Below are 16102 nucleotides of genomic sequence, written 5' to 3'. Positions count from 1 at the left end.
CCAATAACCATCTTTGGCTGGCATGATTGTTTGGACCTACTATGAATCCTGCTCTGGGTGACTGATCCTCGTAGAAGGGTGGGAACTAATCTTTTAACAGAACTGGGAGCACCCTGCCTTCCCCAGGGCCCAAGGGCACTGGAATGCGCTGGCCCAGCAGTACCACCCCTGATTGGAGCCCATTTCACCGCCCGGCTGGGTCGCGGAGGCAAGAAGGCCTGACACAGCGCTTTCATTCGCCCAGAAGCAATGCCGGAAGGCGTGGCTCCACGCCTCCCGGGAGGCCCCGCCCCTGACGGCCGGCCCGGCCCGGCCCGCCCCTGTACTAGTCCCCGCCCCTCGCCGCAGCCCCTTCCGGGCCACAGGGCGTTCCGAGTGTCACGCCCCTCCCGCCTGCCACCCCATCAGGCCCCGCCCCTCCCGGGCCCCGCCCCTGCGCGCCGGTCCAGCCAGCTCGCTCCGGCTCGCTCCGGCTCGCTCCGGCCCCGGGGCCGCCCCCTCCCCGCCCCGCCCCCTCCAGCCGGGGGTGCTCTAGATGCTGCGCGGAGACCCTCTGCACCCCTGCGAACATGGCGCTGCAAGTGGCGCGGAGCGTGCGGGCCGCGGTCTGCAGCCTGCGCGCCATCTCTGCGCCCAACGCGCCCTGCCCGCCGTGGCCCTGGGGACTGCGGGCGGGCGCCGTCCGGGCGCTGCGCACCGGTCCCGTTCTGCTGTCGGGTAAGTGCGGGCGGGCACGTGGGGCGAGCCAAGCTGACTCGGGGTAAGGGACTGGGGCCTCGATCCTCACCTCGGGTCCCCGCCGCTGGTCGCCCCGGTCAAGGGAGGCGACCCCTGCACACGCTTATTGTTGTTGGGATCCCGTGTCGCGAGGCCGCTACTCCCTGAGTGACTTAAACGACCCCGCAGTCTTTGTCCTGCGGGTTGGGAGGAGGGGGGAGGAGGGCGGGGAGGCCTGGAGAACACGCGCGGTCGCCGTGTCCCGGCTGCTTCCGGCAGGAGCGTCGGCCGCTCGCTGCTGGAGACCCGGGCGAGCGTCGCCGAGCTCCTTCCTGACCTTAGATTTCTAGCATTTGTGAGCATCGTGGACCCTAAGAGTGAAGACAAATAATAGGCTTTACTTTGCTACACGGATCGTCACTGAATTCTGAAGTAAAAGTAAAGCAAGAGCATTTATTGAAATTTAAAGCACTGGGTCTAGATTTTTACCAGCTAAAGCTGGCACAACTTTGGAGAGAGCTATTTCCTAAAGCAGTGAGATAAACTCCACTGGACTCCACAGAAGACGTTCTACTGAAGTCTGTATCGAGTCGTGAATGTGTGTTGGGCTGAAACGAGGCCTTAGTTACATGGACTTGAAGGAACAGGGAGACCTGCCCGTAAATGTCTTGGCCATCTGTCCTACTTTAGCACGCGTTACCGCAGAGGAAAAAACGTTTTACTTCATGCACCGATACCTGAGACATTAACTGCACCTCCGAGAACTCAGGCTTCTTGCTGACAGAGCGCAGGTCTGTGGTGGCTGTTCTCTCATTAAGTTCGTTGTTTTAGAAACCTGTTTGGGACTAGAAAAGTTGATAGGTTTAAGTCCAAAGTCAAACATAATGAAGCTTACCTCCTCCCCACCCCACCCACCCATTAAAATCTCTCAGCTCTGTTAGTGCCGCATTTCAAGGGAAGAGCATTTCTCAGATAAGAACTGAATTTCAAACCTATGTATTTTGGTTATTCATTGTTACACTATCACTAGCTTTTTGCATTTTCCTGTTATCTAGTTAAATATTGCCCAAGATATCAATACCCATGATCTGGTTGAACACCTAGGTTTTTAATACTAAAGAGACCGAGTTCCAAAATTTCACTCCACCTCTTATGAGCTGTGACATCTTGGGTAGTCACTTAACTTCTCTGAGTCTGTTTCCCTAATCAGAAAAATGGAAATGATAATCCATACCTTACAGATTTGTTGGATGAAATGAAATAATTTAACTGCTGTACATATAGTTTGACGCATAGTAAGTACTTGATAAATGTTACTTCTTATTAAATAGTAGTGTATAGAATCAAATAAATAGCGGAAAGTTGATCAAATGTTAATGTATTTTATTTGACTCAGTGACTGAAGGGAGGAGAATGCAAACTTCTCATAAATTACTCAACACACATAATTTTGGGGGGGCCAAAACCCATGTTTTTCAAGACTCAGAGGAAAAGTAATTATTTACCTAATCTCCTGTTCCCTTCTTTCCTGTTGGGCCAAGGGTTAAAGGAGAATTGTACGAATCATCGTCTTTTGCCTAAATTGCATGGCCTAGTACAAAGACTGCATGGCCTTTGAAGTCAAGTGGACCTAGGTGCATTTAGCTTAGCAATGTTGCCGCCTTTTCCTCTAAACTTGAGGTTGCTCAGTTGCTAAATTGAATGTGAGAGCACTCTTACTCCTAAGATTATCTTTACAATTAGGTAAGATGGCAAGACCAAAGTCAGGACAGTAATTTCAGAGAAGTCATATGTTTATGGTTGTCCAGTCCTTACTTTTAAAAGGTATATTAGATTTAAACTGCCAGTTTTAGAGTTGTGACAGAATGTTAGGGAGAATTGAGTCCTGTAGCCAAATAACTATATATTAGATGTTTTGCTGAGCATCGTCTTAAACTTAAAAAAAAAAATTACTTCACTCCAGCTTTTGAGTGCTTTCTATATGCCAAGCACTGTGTTTTGAACTGGGAATACAGATGAGATAAAGCCTGCTCTTGCTTGCTTTGTACTTGGTCTACTGCCTGGGGGAAACTGTAGCCTGTTAAGTGCTATGAGTGTGGGGGGGGGAACGGTGTGGGAGAGTGGTGCAGAGTGCTGTGGGAGGAGGTTGGACGGCCCAGGAACCCAGGCTTGGTGGGCTGCATAAGGCATCTGGCAGGCAGAGCTGCTAAATTGAGATCTGAAAGTCAAGAAAAGGCGGTGGGGAGAATGGGTTGCAGTCAGAACACTAAGTACAAACACACTTTCTTAGGGAAACACATGTTGACCTGAAGCATTTAGTATTTGAAGTGGAGTGAAGCAAAGCAAGTTACTTTGTGGCAGATTTTGCAACCTCTTACACTGAGGAGTATGGTATTAAAGTTTTTTAATGACTGGGAGGAAAAGAAATACTCTTTATTTACACTCTGCTGTGTATCAGAGCTGTGTAATCAAGGCAGTTTAATGTTGTTTTAAGTACAGTTATCTTTTGGGTAAGGGGTAAGAGTGAACCAGCAATGCTTATTGTAAAACAGTATTGAAATTAACGAGCGATTTTCTTATTAACTTCCGATGCAGTATTTTTGGAAAAATACTGCTTCACTTCAGAATGTGATATATATTTAGGAAGGTAAGTTTTTTAAAAAAAATATTATTTTAAGCAAGTACTTTTGACATTAAATCGTAAGGAATTTTTTTCACATCACTCGAACTTTGGTAGGTCTTTCTTCCAAGAATCCTTGAGTATTTTGGCCATCCGTGTATTTGAAGAGAAGCAGCTCATAAAGCCAAGGCCTAACCTGTCCAATGAATGTCGAGCAGAGGCTGCCTTTCTACCATTTAATGTCTTAGCTCTGAGGTGACTATTGAGTTCTGATCATATAGTTTGCTTCTTTAAATGATGGTAGTCACTTTCCTCAAGGGGAGACTTGAATTCATTTAAGGTGGAATCAAGAACTTAGACAAGCTATAATTGTTCCAGGTCAATTTTATTCCTGTTAAGATGCCACACAGCTCTACCTAAAGAGGCACATAATTTTTTAGGTTAAATCATTTATGAGCAGTCTTTATGCTCCTCCCAAAAGCTCATCACTCTTTCTTCAGAGGGACAGACTTGCTTTGTATGACAGACCAGTAATAGATAAATATATATTTGAAATGTGCTCCAAAATTTGTGTGTGTGTGTGTGTGTGTGTGTGTGTGTGTGTGTGAGATATAGACTGAGTAATGTGAAGGGCAAATAATCATATCTCCAAAAGATGCAAAGGTGTTCACATCAAGCCATCTTTGCCTAAATGATACCAATGTTGAGATGTGTCTTCTCACATGATCTGTTTTGTCCTGGGCAGTATACTGTTGAATGGCAATGCCAATAAGTCAAACACAAATACTGGGAAGGTCTTGCCCTTTGACAGCACTGATATGTAAAAAAATGCTTTTTAAGAAGTGATGCCACTGCTTTTCTGAAATATTGGTCTTCTATTTAGGTCGTAAATTCACAGACAAACATGAATGGGTAACAACAGAAAACGGTGTTGGAACAGTGGGAATCAGCAATTTTGCACAGGTATTGGATTGTCTTGCAATATTTCAGTCTGCTCTTGCCTAAATTGGATTGCTTTACCTTTTAAAAATTGTTTATTCTGCCCCTTAGTATTATTTTGGGCCCCTTAAAGGCCCTTAGAAGAACATCAGTCATAGATGGAAAAAGTAAAACATAGTTTAGTTAGGGCAGCGTATAATGTTTTTAGAGATATTGAAAGGTTAACACTTAAAATTAAAAATTAAATTCAAGAGAGAAATGTTTGTTTCATATTGGGGCAGTTAAGGAAAAAAGCAGAGCAAGCAAAAGGGCTGGAGTGTTGACAGTGTTTTGTGGATAGCAATGATATACACATGATCTGGGGACTTGAAAAGGGAACACCTAGATTGGCACAGATTACACAAAGATAAACCTTTTATTTAGAGTTTGTCTCTACTAATTCCCTTATTGCCACTGATCCCATATTGAGATATTGTGTAAAAGAACTTGAGAAGCCAAATAGCAGCACGTGTCACTGATCTTCCACGATCTCTGGGTGGGGTGTGGAGAAGGGGCCGGGGGTATTAACTGATGGGAGTATACGGTATTCTTCAGAAATGCTGCCATCTCAGGTACTGAGAATCCATGACAACTGTATCTTCATTGGCATATCTGTACCTACTGAGGCCCAATACAGCATGCTTTGTGAAATACTGCATAAGTATTGTCCTCCTCTCCTGGAGTTTATGAGGGGGAATCAACTACATGGAAAATGACATACAAAACATTATGTGACGGATGCCTTGAGTAGTACAAGGCATTGTCACCTGATGGAGAGATCACTACTTATTAGTCAGCAGATGCAGTAGGGGAAATGGCCTCAGTAAAGTTGCAGAGGTGGAAAAGCACAAAGTGTGTTCTTAGAGGAGCCAGTAATCTTTTAGGGGGCATATGGTTTGTGACGGGGTCACTGCCACCTCTGGGAAATCCAGCTAGTGGCCTGTTTTCTTGCAGATCCTGAAGTAAGAATAATTTTGCATTTTTAAAGGGTTATAAGAAAAATCAAAGAATTTGGCCCCTCAAGTGTAAAGTATGTACTGTGTGAATTAAAGGGATTCAGTATTGTTCCTATTTACTAAGTTTAATTTGATTTCTTAGAGGTTTGGTGCTTTGTTTTTGTCTTTTAAAGGAAGCTTTGGGAGATGTTGTTTACTGTAGTCTGCCTGAAGTTGGGACAAAATTGAACAAACAAGGTGAGTGTTTTTCTCATCTTGGTATGTCATGATTCATGCCATGAATTTTCTTTATCTTGCATAATAACTTGTTTGTACCCAGGATCATTTAGAATGCTTTTTCCTCAAGTAACAGAAAACTTATGTAAGAGTAGATCAGGGGTTTATTATATCTCATACAAGCAATCTTGGAAATAGGTGGATACAGGATTGACTCAGTGGCTCAGTGAAGATTATCAAGGACACAACCTCTCTGGTACTTTTTCTGCCTCAGCATGTCAGAGGTCACAGAATGGCAGCAGAACCTTCAAGCATCATGGTCTCAATGACAGTATCCAAAAGTAGGAAGAGAAGGACAGGCTCTCTTTGTCTCTTTATTGGGAACAAATATCTCAACCAGAAATCTCTCAGATCACCTTTTCTTTTATCAATTTAGCCAAGTCTGGGTCGTATTGCCATGCCTAACTGTAAGGAATGATGGTGAGGAGAATAATGAGCATTTTCAGACTTTACAATGGAAGGCAGGAAGTAGAGGGAAATGGCTCTTAGCACCCTCCTCGCCACATGTTGATATAGTATAATATAGCTGAAGTCTCTGGTTTAAAAAATAAAGTCTTTCTTTGGAGGCAGTAAAGAATATCAGGATAGAACATGGGCTTCTGAGTCAGAATCTGGTTTTAAATCCTGGCCTCTCAACACAGCTGTGTGATTTGGGAGAGATTACTTAATGTAGCTCTCATCTGTAAGTTGGGATAATAATACTTACCTCATAGAGCAGTTGTAAGGATTAAATGAAACTAGCATAATAACCAGCATAAGATTAGTGCTTGATAAATGTCAGCCAGTGGAACCACGTATATTATTATTCATGGGTTCCTTGACATATGTCAGGTAGCCCTACAGAATTTAAGTATCTGTTTTCTTTAATCATGTTTTATTTACTGTGTATGCACTTTGCTGTTCTCAAGCAGATCAGAAATTTCTGAACATCTCTTTATAGCAAGTGAGAAGCATGAACCTACTTTTTGTGCTTCTATTATAGAAAAAATTCTGTTAAACTAAATATGTTGAGTAATACCCTTAAACTAATGAATGCTTTCTTTAAACTTTCTGCTAAAGATGTTTTTTAAAGTGATACAAAATTTACATACAGTGAAAATGCATGGATCTTAATTGTATAAGCCAAAGAGTTTTGACAACTGTGTTTATACACTGTAAACCTTGCCAATCAAAACTCTTCTCAATATACAACCACTTCTCTGATTTCTGTCACCATAGATTAGTTTTGCCTGTTCTTTAACTTCATTTAAAAGGAATCAGACAATATGTATTATGTATGGCTTCATTTGTCTAATGTCATAATTTCGAGATTCATTCATAGTGAGTGATCAGTATTTTGCTTTTTTATGCTGCGAAGTCCCATCGTGTTTGCCAAAGAGGTTATACCATTTTAACACTCTGACCAGCAGTATGAGAGAGTTCCAGGTGCTGCATATTTCATTGTGGTTTTAACTTGCATTTCCCTAGGACAGATTATTGTTCACCTTGCCATGTGCTTTTTGCCACTCACATCTTTTTTTGTGAAGTCTCTAGTCATTTACTTGGGTTATCTTTTTACCATTGATTTTTAGGCATCATTTTAAATTCTAGATACAAATCCTTTTTCAGAAATGTATTTTATGAATATTTTGTCATATATATGTATGGAACATTGTCTTCTCTAAGAAGTCTTTTGTCTATCTTCATAGTTCCCAGACTATATACCCCAGTGCCATGAGGTGCTGTGGGGTATTTTTAATTTTTAACATCTGTTGGACACAGCACAAACTAATAAACAATGGAGATAACAATTTCAATGTTGGATCTTACTACATTACTTTGGGTAATGTGACTTTGAAGCAAGTACTGCACAATTGGCATGGAACATCAGGTACGGCAGTGATTGATGTGACCTGATTCCCTGAGGGAGAACTTAATACAGTATGCAACAGACACATAATTTATATCTGTAAATTGTAATTAAAAATGAAAATTCTTTTTTGTTCAATTTATATGTGTTAATTTTTTCAAACCGCTACTCAATTGTTAGGATATAAAAACTTACTAAGTAGTTTGGACCTGACCTCTTAATAAATTGAAGTGTTAGGTATTTGTTATGGTCTAGAGATTACCACAAAACCTTACTGAGACACTTAAGGGCATTGTGAACTGAGCAACTCTGGCCCATACCAAGGTTCGCAGAGATATAGTATTTCATCATTAGGTATGCTATTTAGCTGTGGAGTTTTTCATAGATGTCCATTATCAGATGATGCAGTTCCTTTCTATATCTAGTTTGCTGAGAATTATCATTTGTGGGTGTTGAATTTTTGTCAAATTCATTTTCTCCATCTATTGACATGATCAAAGGGTTTTTCTTGTTAATGTGATGAATGGTGATTCACTTTTGAATGTTTAACCAACCTTGCATTCCTGGTAGTCATGATACAAAAGTTAAAAATTATCTCTAAAAACATACTGCTGGATTTGATTTGCTAATTTGTATATTATGTTCATGAGAGATATTGGTCATTTCTTATAATGGCTTTGTCAAATTCTGGAATCTGTTATATTGACCTCATAGAATAAGTTTAGAAATATTCCTACCTCTTTTCTTTTTCTGAAAGAAAGTGCAAGATTAGTGTTGTTTCTTCTTTAATTGTTTGATAGATTTAACTGGTGGAATATGAGCCAGATTTCTTTGTAGGAAGGTTTTTGATACAAATTTCTTTAATATATATTCAGATTTTCTATATTATCTTACATTGGTTTTGAGAAATTTTTCCATTTCATGTTGTTATATTCAGCATACAGATGCTCATATTTTTCATTTATTATCCTTTTATACCCATACGATCTGTAGTAAGGACTCCTTTTTCATTCCTTCATATTGGTGGTAATTTTCTCTTCTCAATCAGTCTGCTGGCTCTATCAAATTTATCAATCTTTTGAAAGAACCAAATTTCTACTATGTTAAATTTTTTCTCTTATTTTCCATTTCATTTGTTCTTTCATATCTTTATTTTCTTCCTCCAACTTACTTAGATTTAATTTCCTTTTTCTAGCTTCTGGAAACTTGTGGTTTTGTTTTTCAGGTTTTTTTACTGGACTTTTTTTTATCCATACTGTAAAATGCTGTCTCCCTTGTGGTGAGTGGCAGCTAAAATCTTAGTCTGATTCTTCTAGCCTTATCTAGGACACTTGGAGTCTGCCCCGTGCACATATGATTCAGGGATCATTCAGAGACCTGGACAGCATTTATAGACAGAATTTGGGGCTCTCCTTTTTATCTCTATCCTTAATGAGATTTCCCAGCTCACTTTCCAGTAGCTATGGTGGCCCCAAACTCTTGTCTCCTAGTCCTTTAAACCAGTAAGACTGAGATTTTCTTTCAGAATTTTGGCTGCTCCACCTGGCACAGATCAGTGTCCTTTCTTCAAGGCTAAAAGTCATTTTAAAAAAATCACCAGTGTCATCCCTTCTTTCTAATGTTGCCTCCTTTCCATAAACTGACTGCTTTTGTTCATTTTCTAGTGTCTTTAGAAGCCAGGTCATTGATTTTAAGATGTTCTTTTTAAATAACGCCTAAAGATTTTATTTCCTTCTAAGCACTTTTTTAGCTCTGCCCCCACAAACTTTGGTGTGTTGTATTCATCACATTCAGTTCAGATCACTTGATTTTGTCCTGTAGGTGAGCAGGGCTTTTTTTTTTTTTTTTTAATTTATTTATTTATTTTTATTTTTGGCTGGTTGTTGGGTCTTCGTTGCTGCATGCAAGCTTTCTCTAGTTGTGGCGACCGGGGGCTACTCTTCATTGCAGTGTGCAGGCTTCTCATTGCGGTGGCTTCTGTTGTTGCAGAGCACGGGCTCTAGGCGCACGGGCTTCAGTAGTTGTGGCTCGCGGGCTCTAGAGTGCAGGCTCGGTAGTTGTGGCCCTTGGGCTTAGTTGCTCCGTGGCATGTGGGATCTTCCCGGACCAGGGCTCAAACCCATGTCCCCTGCATTGGCAGGCAGATTCTTAACCACTGCACCACCAGGGAAATCCCAGGGCTCTGTTAATTTTTCAGTCTTTTTTTTTCTTTTCAAACTCTTCTTCAGATTGGTTAGTTTCAGATGATCTTTGTGTTCACTGACCCTTCTGCACAGTATCCAGTCTACTGTTAATGCCATCTAGTGAACGTTTTAGATATTATGCTTTCCAGTTCTATAATGTCCATTTAAAAAATTATAATTTCTTTGCAAGTTATTTCCCCATATATTCACTCACTAGTTTTTTGTTTTTGTTTTTTGGTCTTTGAACATACTTACAGTAGCTATTTTAAGGTTCTCTGCTAATTCCAACATGTGGGTGTGTGGATCATTTTGAGATCTTTATACTGACTACTTTTTCTCTAAACTATGGCTCCCTTCTTTCTAGAATTTCAACCCTCAATTTCCAGCCACCTTGGGGGCCCACACTCCATCCTCTGACCTCTTTAGCAAATCAGACTGTGGTTTTCTACTTGTGTTCTAGTTACACTGTGCTCTTTGGATGGGGCCATGTTGTCAGGCTACAGACTGTATAAATGAAGATCTTGCATGACAAAACCTATGGTTTTATTTTAATTAAAGATATTTAGGACTTTCTGTCATTACTGTATTAGAGGTGATCACTTCTCCATATTTTGTATTTTGAGGTCACTAACTTGACATTTAATACTTTCTTTAATTTTCTCAATTTAGAGGAATTTGGTGCTTTGGAAAGTGTGAAAGCTGCTAGTGAACTCTATTCTCCTCTATCAGGAGAAGTAACTGAAATTAATGAAGCTCTAGCAGAAAATCCAGGACTTGTCAACAAATCTTGTTATGAAGATGGTAAGTTGTTGCTAGAAATTTTTTTAAGGATTGTTTGCTGCAGTTAACATTTAATCTGGAATTTAAAGCAATCTTTAGCTGATGGTGACTTCTTTTTGCCCTTCTTGGTACTAAATAGAGATATTCTGCTTTAAAAAGGGAAAACAGTTTAGCTGAATATATAAGGTTATGTTTAAAATCTCTGTCAATAAAAGCATTGCCTTATTTTATAGGGTTCTTAGTATCATAGTTGTAGACTCATTGTAAACACTTCAGAGTATTTACCTGTTCAGTCATAAAGCATCTAATCGCATTGTGTGATGTAGGTGGTAATAGAATAACATTATTACATTAATTTTCAGTTTTCTCACATCTTCATCTTCATAATAATGTAGTAAGGTAAGCTAGCAGCAATTTTTTCCATTTTGTAGATGAATTGAGGCCCCAAAGGATTTCTCTGCTAAGGTCACACAGCCAACAAGATGCAAAATTAGCATTAGGTTGTAGTTCTCTGTTTCCTATCACCTACTTCTTCTCTCTACCAAAGCTTTCTAATGCCATTAATCTAAGTTGTTACAGTGTTGGTGTTCCTTTTGTTAAAGATATACCTGGCCTTGTGTATTTGGATCCGTATGTAAAGTTGTTGATGCTTATTACAGCCTAGAAGTTCTTAATCCATTATGGTAGAATTTCTTCTGGTTCTTTTCAGTTATGATATGTAAGGAATATTAATTTAATTCTTACAGCTAAAATTTAAAGCTCTTTGAACAAATAATGAGTGATTTATGTAAAGAATACTAGGTTAATTTTGAGGCACTCAGAATTTACATTTTGAATGAATTTGACTTTCTCTTTAAAAAGGTGATTTAGAATATAAGATACTTTTTTTTGGTTGCAGGTTGGCTGATCAAGATGACACTCAGTAACCCTTCAGAACTAGATGAACTAATGAGTGAAGAAGCATATGAGAAATACATAAAATCTATTGAGGAGTGAAAATGGAACCCCTAAATAAACTAGTTTGAAACAACTTAATCTAGTATAGTTGTCTTAAATTAGTGGTGGATAGATTTTTAAAAAGCAACTTTTAGCAAAAGAAACTACTTTCAACAATGTTGCCTGAAGAAAATACCCCTTAACTTCCTAATGATTTCACATAAACACTATGCATCTTTTTCACAACAGCCTGTGATTTTTAGGCTAGTCTCCAGTTATAATACTCAGAATTCCTGAAATTATCTGTGGTAAAACTAGTTATAAAAATTACGTAATTCAAGGATAACATTGTTATCTTAACCTTACAAAATATTGTAACTTGCTTACAGCCATCCCTGGATTTGGGTCAAAATACTCAATGAACTTGCCATTGGAAATAAATGACAGTGGAGAAAAGTTTGTTAGTTGTATAGTGTCCAGTGAAGAACATTACTATCTTAATTTTGCAATATACTGTGTTTGCTGGTGCTATTTTTATACAGTGAAGCAACAGCCTTGCAGGAAAATAAGAAATAGTTTAATAATAAAATATTCAACTTCTTAATCGTGTTTTTTGTTTTGCTGTTAATATTTCATTTAGTGACTCCACTAGTATTTGTAAAGATGCTAATTTTAACTTACGGAAAGTTATTTTTTAAAAAGGAATTTTAAGCCCTAGCGATGAAAGGTTGGTTCCAAGAAAATGTTTCCTTTTAGTCACAAATCTTGCTTTTCTTAAGCAAAGATCTAATTGCCTGATAGCATCAAGTACTATTTTTTGGTCATTTTTAACATAAAAGAAATCATTGACTTTGCTTTTCTATCATGCCAATTAGAAGAGAGGAGTAAAAACAAGGAAAGGTGAAATTTGATCAGCATAGCACATGACATCCTTAAGAAAGTTAAACCACATTCACATAAGGTTTCTACTTAAGTAATGGGGACAGAAGTGGACACAGTGGCCAACATAGCATACTTTCTAATTAAGCCCATGGTAGTACTGTAGTATGCTGATATTTGGGGCAGGGGAGAGAACATACATAAGTATATACACACACACAGATATATATACTTATACACACACACAGCAAGAACAAACTTCTACCATTTTCCCAGTTACTAGAGGAAAAGGGAAGTATGTAGACACTACTATCTTCTGGTAAATAAAGAGCAAATAAAGAACATAGAGTACGTAGGTAGGTAAATAACATACAAGTCTTTCTTGTTCCTCTGCAGAAAGAATGCATTCTTTCCAGGACTGTGCCAGTGGCCATATCACTGCTGAGCTGTGTCTGTTATTAATCAGGTTAATTAATTTGACTGTCTGCTTTGGAAATAGGGATGAGTAATAATTGCTCATTTAAATCTAAATAAATCTTGTTTTAAAGTTACTCTCATATATTACCTTCTTTCATCTTTACCACAGTAGCCAGAGCTAGGTAGGGCATATCCATAACTACCACCATTTCACAGATAAGGTGACGGAGAGGATAAGAGGATATGGTTAGGATTTTCACATTTCCTGGCTCACTCTTCATCAGTTCCTTAGCAAAATGTAAGTTACTATGATAATACTTAAGGGAATTCCCTGGCGGTCCGGTGGTTAGGCGCTTTCATTACCAGGGCCCAGGTTCAATCCCTGGTCAGGGAACTAACATCCCACAAGATGCGTTAATGCGGCCAAAAATATATTTAAATGGGAATCTGGCAGGCGGGGGAAGGATCAAAGAACAAAACTTTATGACAACTTGCTCTTTTTCACTGTTTAGAATACAGAGCCAGTTCAACCTTCGTTTCTATTTTAGTGCTGCTGAAAATAAGAGGTGTTGAATGGCCCTCCAAATGGACTAAATCAACAGAGAATTCAATTTCTCAGACCTCATATTCCTTTGAATGGTTTTGGTCTTAATAGAGGAGCTTAATATAGGTTTTAAATAATGCTTTCTAATAATTTAAAATTCAAGAAATGGAACAGGTAACCCTGGAAGTGTTCAAAAAAATTTTTTTTCTCTTATCACCTCCCAGATAGTTGAATAGTTTAAAGAAGTTGATGGCATTAAGTTTTAATAAAGAAACCACTAGAGGGCTCTCTGTACAGGCATGCTAGTATGAAAGTCAGGCTGGTATTTCAGATCAACTCTCAAGCAAATCAATTTCTGAATTTTTCTGAATTTCTGCAGCTTTTCTGGGGCTGCTAAAATGTCAGAGTACCACCCACCTTCAGTTTTGTAAAATTACGCTAACTATAACTGTGCCTTCATTACTTCTCAGCAATCACTGTATTATTTCAGACCTAATCATGCATCTTTCTCAGTGATTAAATTCTTTTTTCTTCTCAGCAACATGGCTTTACTATTAACTACCTATCCCCATCAGTCTTTTTTTTTTTTTTCCTTTTAAATACACTTTTTTAGAGAGTAGATTTAGGTTCAAAATTGAGCAGAGAGAAGTTTCTGTATACCTCCTGCCCCCATCTTGGTGTTTTTAAAACACTCCTTTGCCAACTCTGAGATCTTTTTCTACTAGAGCTTCTGTATCTTGATTCCATCTCTACTTTGGCTTTTTATAAACATGACTAGACAAACACTCATCCCTTTAAGTTTCTGCTCAGTCATGTTATCAGGCTTTTTTTTTTTTAACATCTTTATTGGAGTATAATTGCTTTACAATGGTGTGTTAGTTTCTGCTGTATAACAAAGTGAATCAGCTGTATGTATACATATATCCCCATATCCCCTCCCTCTTGTGTCTCCCTCCCACCCTTCCCATCCCACCCCCGCTATCCCACCCCTCCAGGCGGTCACAAAGCACCGAGCTGATCTCCCTATGCTATGTGGCTGCTTCCCACTAGCTATCTATTTTCCATTTGGTAGTGTATATATGTCCGTGCCATTCTCTCACTTCGTCCCAGCTTACCCCTGCTATCAGGCTTTTACCTGCTAAGCTTCAACAGTGATTAGAAGCCCGTTTAAAAGGGGTATGCAGGCAAAATTAGTGTGAAGCAAATCATTTGCCAGATCTTCCACTTCCACATGTACTTAGGAGAATGTGCTTTCAGTCAAGAAGTTTAACAGTTATTTAGTAAATCTTAGTTAAGACTTTAGGTATACTTCCCAGAAACTGAGAACACAGCTTTAATGACTTGGCTAACAAATCCTGCTAGTCAGGTGGTTTCAAATTTTCTATTTTCAACAGAACTAAAGGAGGTTCTTCCTAACCAAACTGTCAGGTGATAATTAAAAAAAATTTTGTTGCTTACTAGGTGATTTCTGGTATGGAGTTTAAAAAGTTAAGAGACACTGCAATGACAAAAATTCCTTCATGGGGCTTCCCTGGTGGCACAGTGGTTGGCAGTCTGCCTGACGATGCAGGGGACGCGGGTTCGTGCCCCGGTCCGGGCATGCCGCGGAGCGGCTGCCCCCATGAGCCATGGCCGCCGAACCTGCCCGTCCGGAGCCTGTTGCTCCGCGACGGGAGAGGCTACAGCAGTGAGGGAACCCGTGTCCCCTGCATCGGCAGGCGGACTCTCAACCACTGTGCCACCAGGGAAGCCCTATTTTTTTTATATATATTTTTTAAAATATTTTTTTTGACGGGGACCCTTTTTAAAGTCTTCATTGAATTTGTTACAATATTGCTTCTGTTTTATGTTTTGGTTTTTTGGCCAGGAGGTAGGTGGGATCTTAGCTCCCCAACCAGGTATCAAACCCACACCCCCTACATTGGAAGGCAAAGTCTTAAACATTGGAACGCCAGGGAATTCCCTCCAAATGGCTTTTAATCACAGGGGTATAAAAGGCTTATGATATTTTTCTCCAGCAGAAATCTTCACACTTTTAAAACCAGAAAGCACAAGGGCTTTGGAACCAGACCTGAGCTGGGTTCTACCACGAATGCCTGACTCCGGGCACAGGTTCCCACCCCTGGCTGCACCCTGGGATGCTCGAAAATACCAGCACCAAAGCTGGGAGGGGAGCAGGGGGTGACATTTCACTGTCTTCAACGAGTTCCTCAGCTGATTCAGCAACGTGGGGCTACTTTCCTACATTTGTATAAAAGATGCCAATGCCCACTTCACAGGCTGCGCTTCTACACGACAGGGGGTGGCGCCTTAAAAACTTACTGGCCTGCACCACCCTGGCACAGTCCTTATGGGGGAGAGGCGATTGGGGGACAGTGGGCAAAGTCTGGGGACATTTTTGGTCGCCTGGCATCTAGTGGGTAGAGGCCAGGGACGCTGCTAGCCACTCACCATCACAGAACTATCCGCGCCAAGGGCAGCAGTGCGGAGGGAGAGGTCCTGGGTCTCTGAGGGGAAGCTGGTCCCAAAGCCCTCACTTTCTAACTCCAGGGTCCGACGGGCACCCAACCCCTCGGTGGGTTTCCCTGACCAGCACTTAAGGCTACACGGTACCTCGCGAGGCGGCCTCCCGCGCTCTCAGCTGCAGTGAGCTCCTCAGGCGCGGGTGGAATGTTCGCGGTCGCGCACAGCCTGCCGGGAGCACGCGCCCACCGCGGTCAGCGGGCGTCGCCTCTCGCGCTCAGCTTTGTTGCGCGTGGCGCGTATACGTCACTTCCACTGCGAATCCCCCGCAGGCCCGCCTACCGCCCCGCCCCCAGCGCGTCCGTAACCCAGGGCAACTGCCTCTGCAGCCCGCCGGCGGGGACTAAGCTACCCGGGGGCCTTGTACCCCGCCGGCCCCACAGGAGGGTGTGAGCGGCGGCGGCCGCTTCCCCACCTCCGGGGCAAGTCCCCAGACCACTCCAC

The 16102-nt window shown here is 40.9% G+C and overlaps 1 protein-coding gene across 2 annotated transcripts; it reads left to right on the top strand.

Annotated features, from left to right (window-relative positions):
• Window positions 1-444: 444 nt before the first annotated feature.
• GCSH (glycine cleavage system protein H) lies at window positions 445-11851 on the top strand. 2 transcript variants are annotated; one of them, XM_082677529.1, is made up of 5 exons: window positions 445-717; window positions 4221-4300; window positions 5445-5508; window positions 10309-10380; window positions 11258-11851. In XM_082677529.1, the coding sequence occupies exons 1-5, from the start codon at window positions 570-572 to the stop codon at window positions 11353-11355; spliced, it is 462 nt and encodes a 153-aa protein (XP_082533655.1). In that variant the 5' UTR covers window positions 445-569; the 3' UTR covers window positions 11356-11851. The 2 variants fall into 2 exon arrangements, with proteins under 2 accessions (XP_082533655.1, XP_082533654.1); XM_082677528.1 differs by having other exon boundaries at window positions 10249-10380.
• Window positions 11852-16102: the final 4251 nt, after the last annotated feature.

This window comes from Grampus griseus, assembly GCF_964374135.1.
Source record: "Grampus griseus genome assembly, chromosome: 19".
NCBI classification, from domain to species: Eukaryota; Metazoa; Chordata; class Mammalia; order Artiodactyla; family Delphinidae; genus Grampus; species Grampus griseus.
The sequence above is the reverse complement of the archived record's forward strand: the minus strand, read 5'-3'. Positions and strand labels throughout refer to the sequence as shown.

What these genes read in the sequence shown, in the direction of transcription:
- GCSH (XM_082677528.1), top strand. Translation starts at nt 570, where the DNA reads ATGGCGCTGCAAGTGGCGCGGAGCGTGCGGGCCGCGGTCTGCAGCCTG. An exon ending in GAATCAGCAATTTTGCACAG is followed by an intron (nt 4,301 to 5,444) that starts GTATTGGATTGT and finishes TGTCTTTTAAAG; the next exon opens with GAAGCTTTGGGAGATGTTGT. An exon ending in CAAATCTTGTTATGAAGATG is followed by an intron (nt 10,381 to 11,257) that starts GTAAGTTGTTGC and finishes TTTTGGTTGCAG; the next exon opens with GTTGGCTGATCAAGATGACA.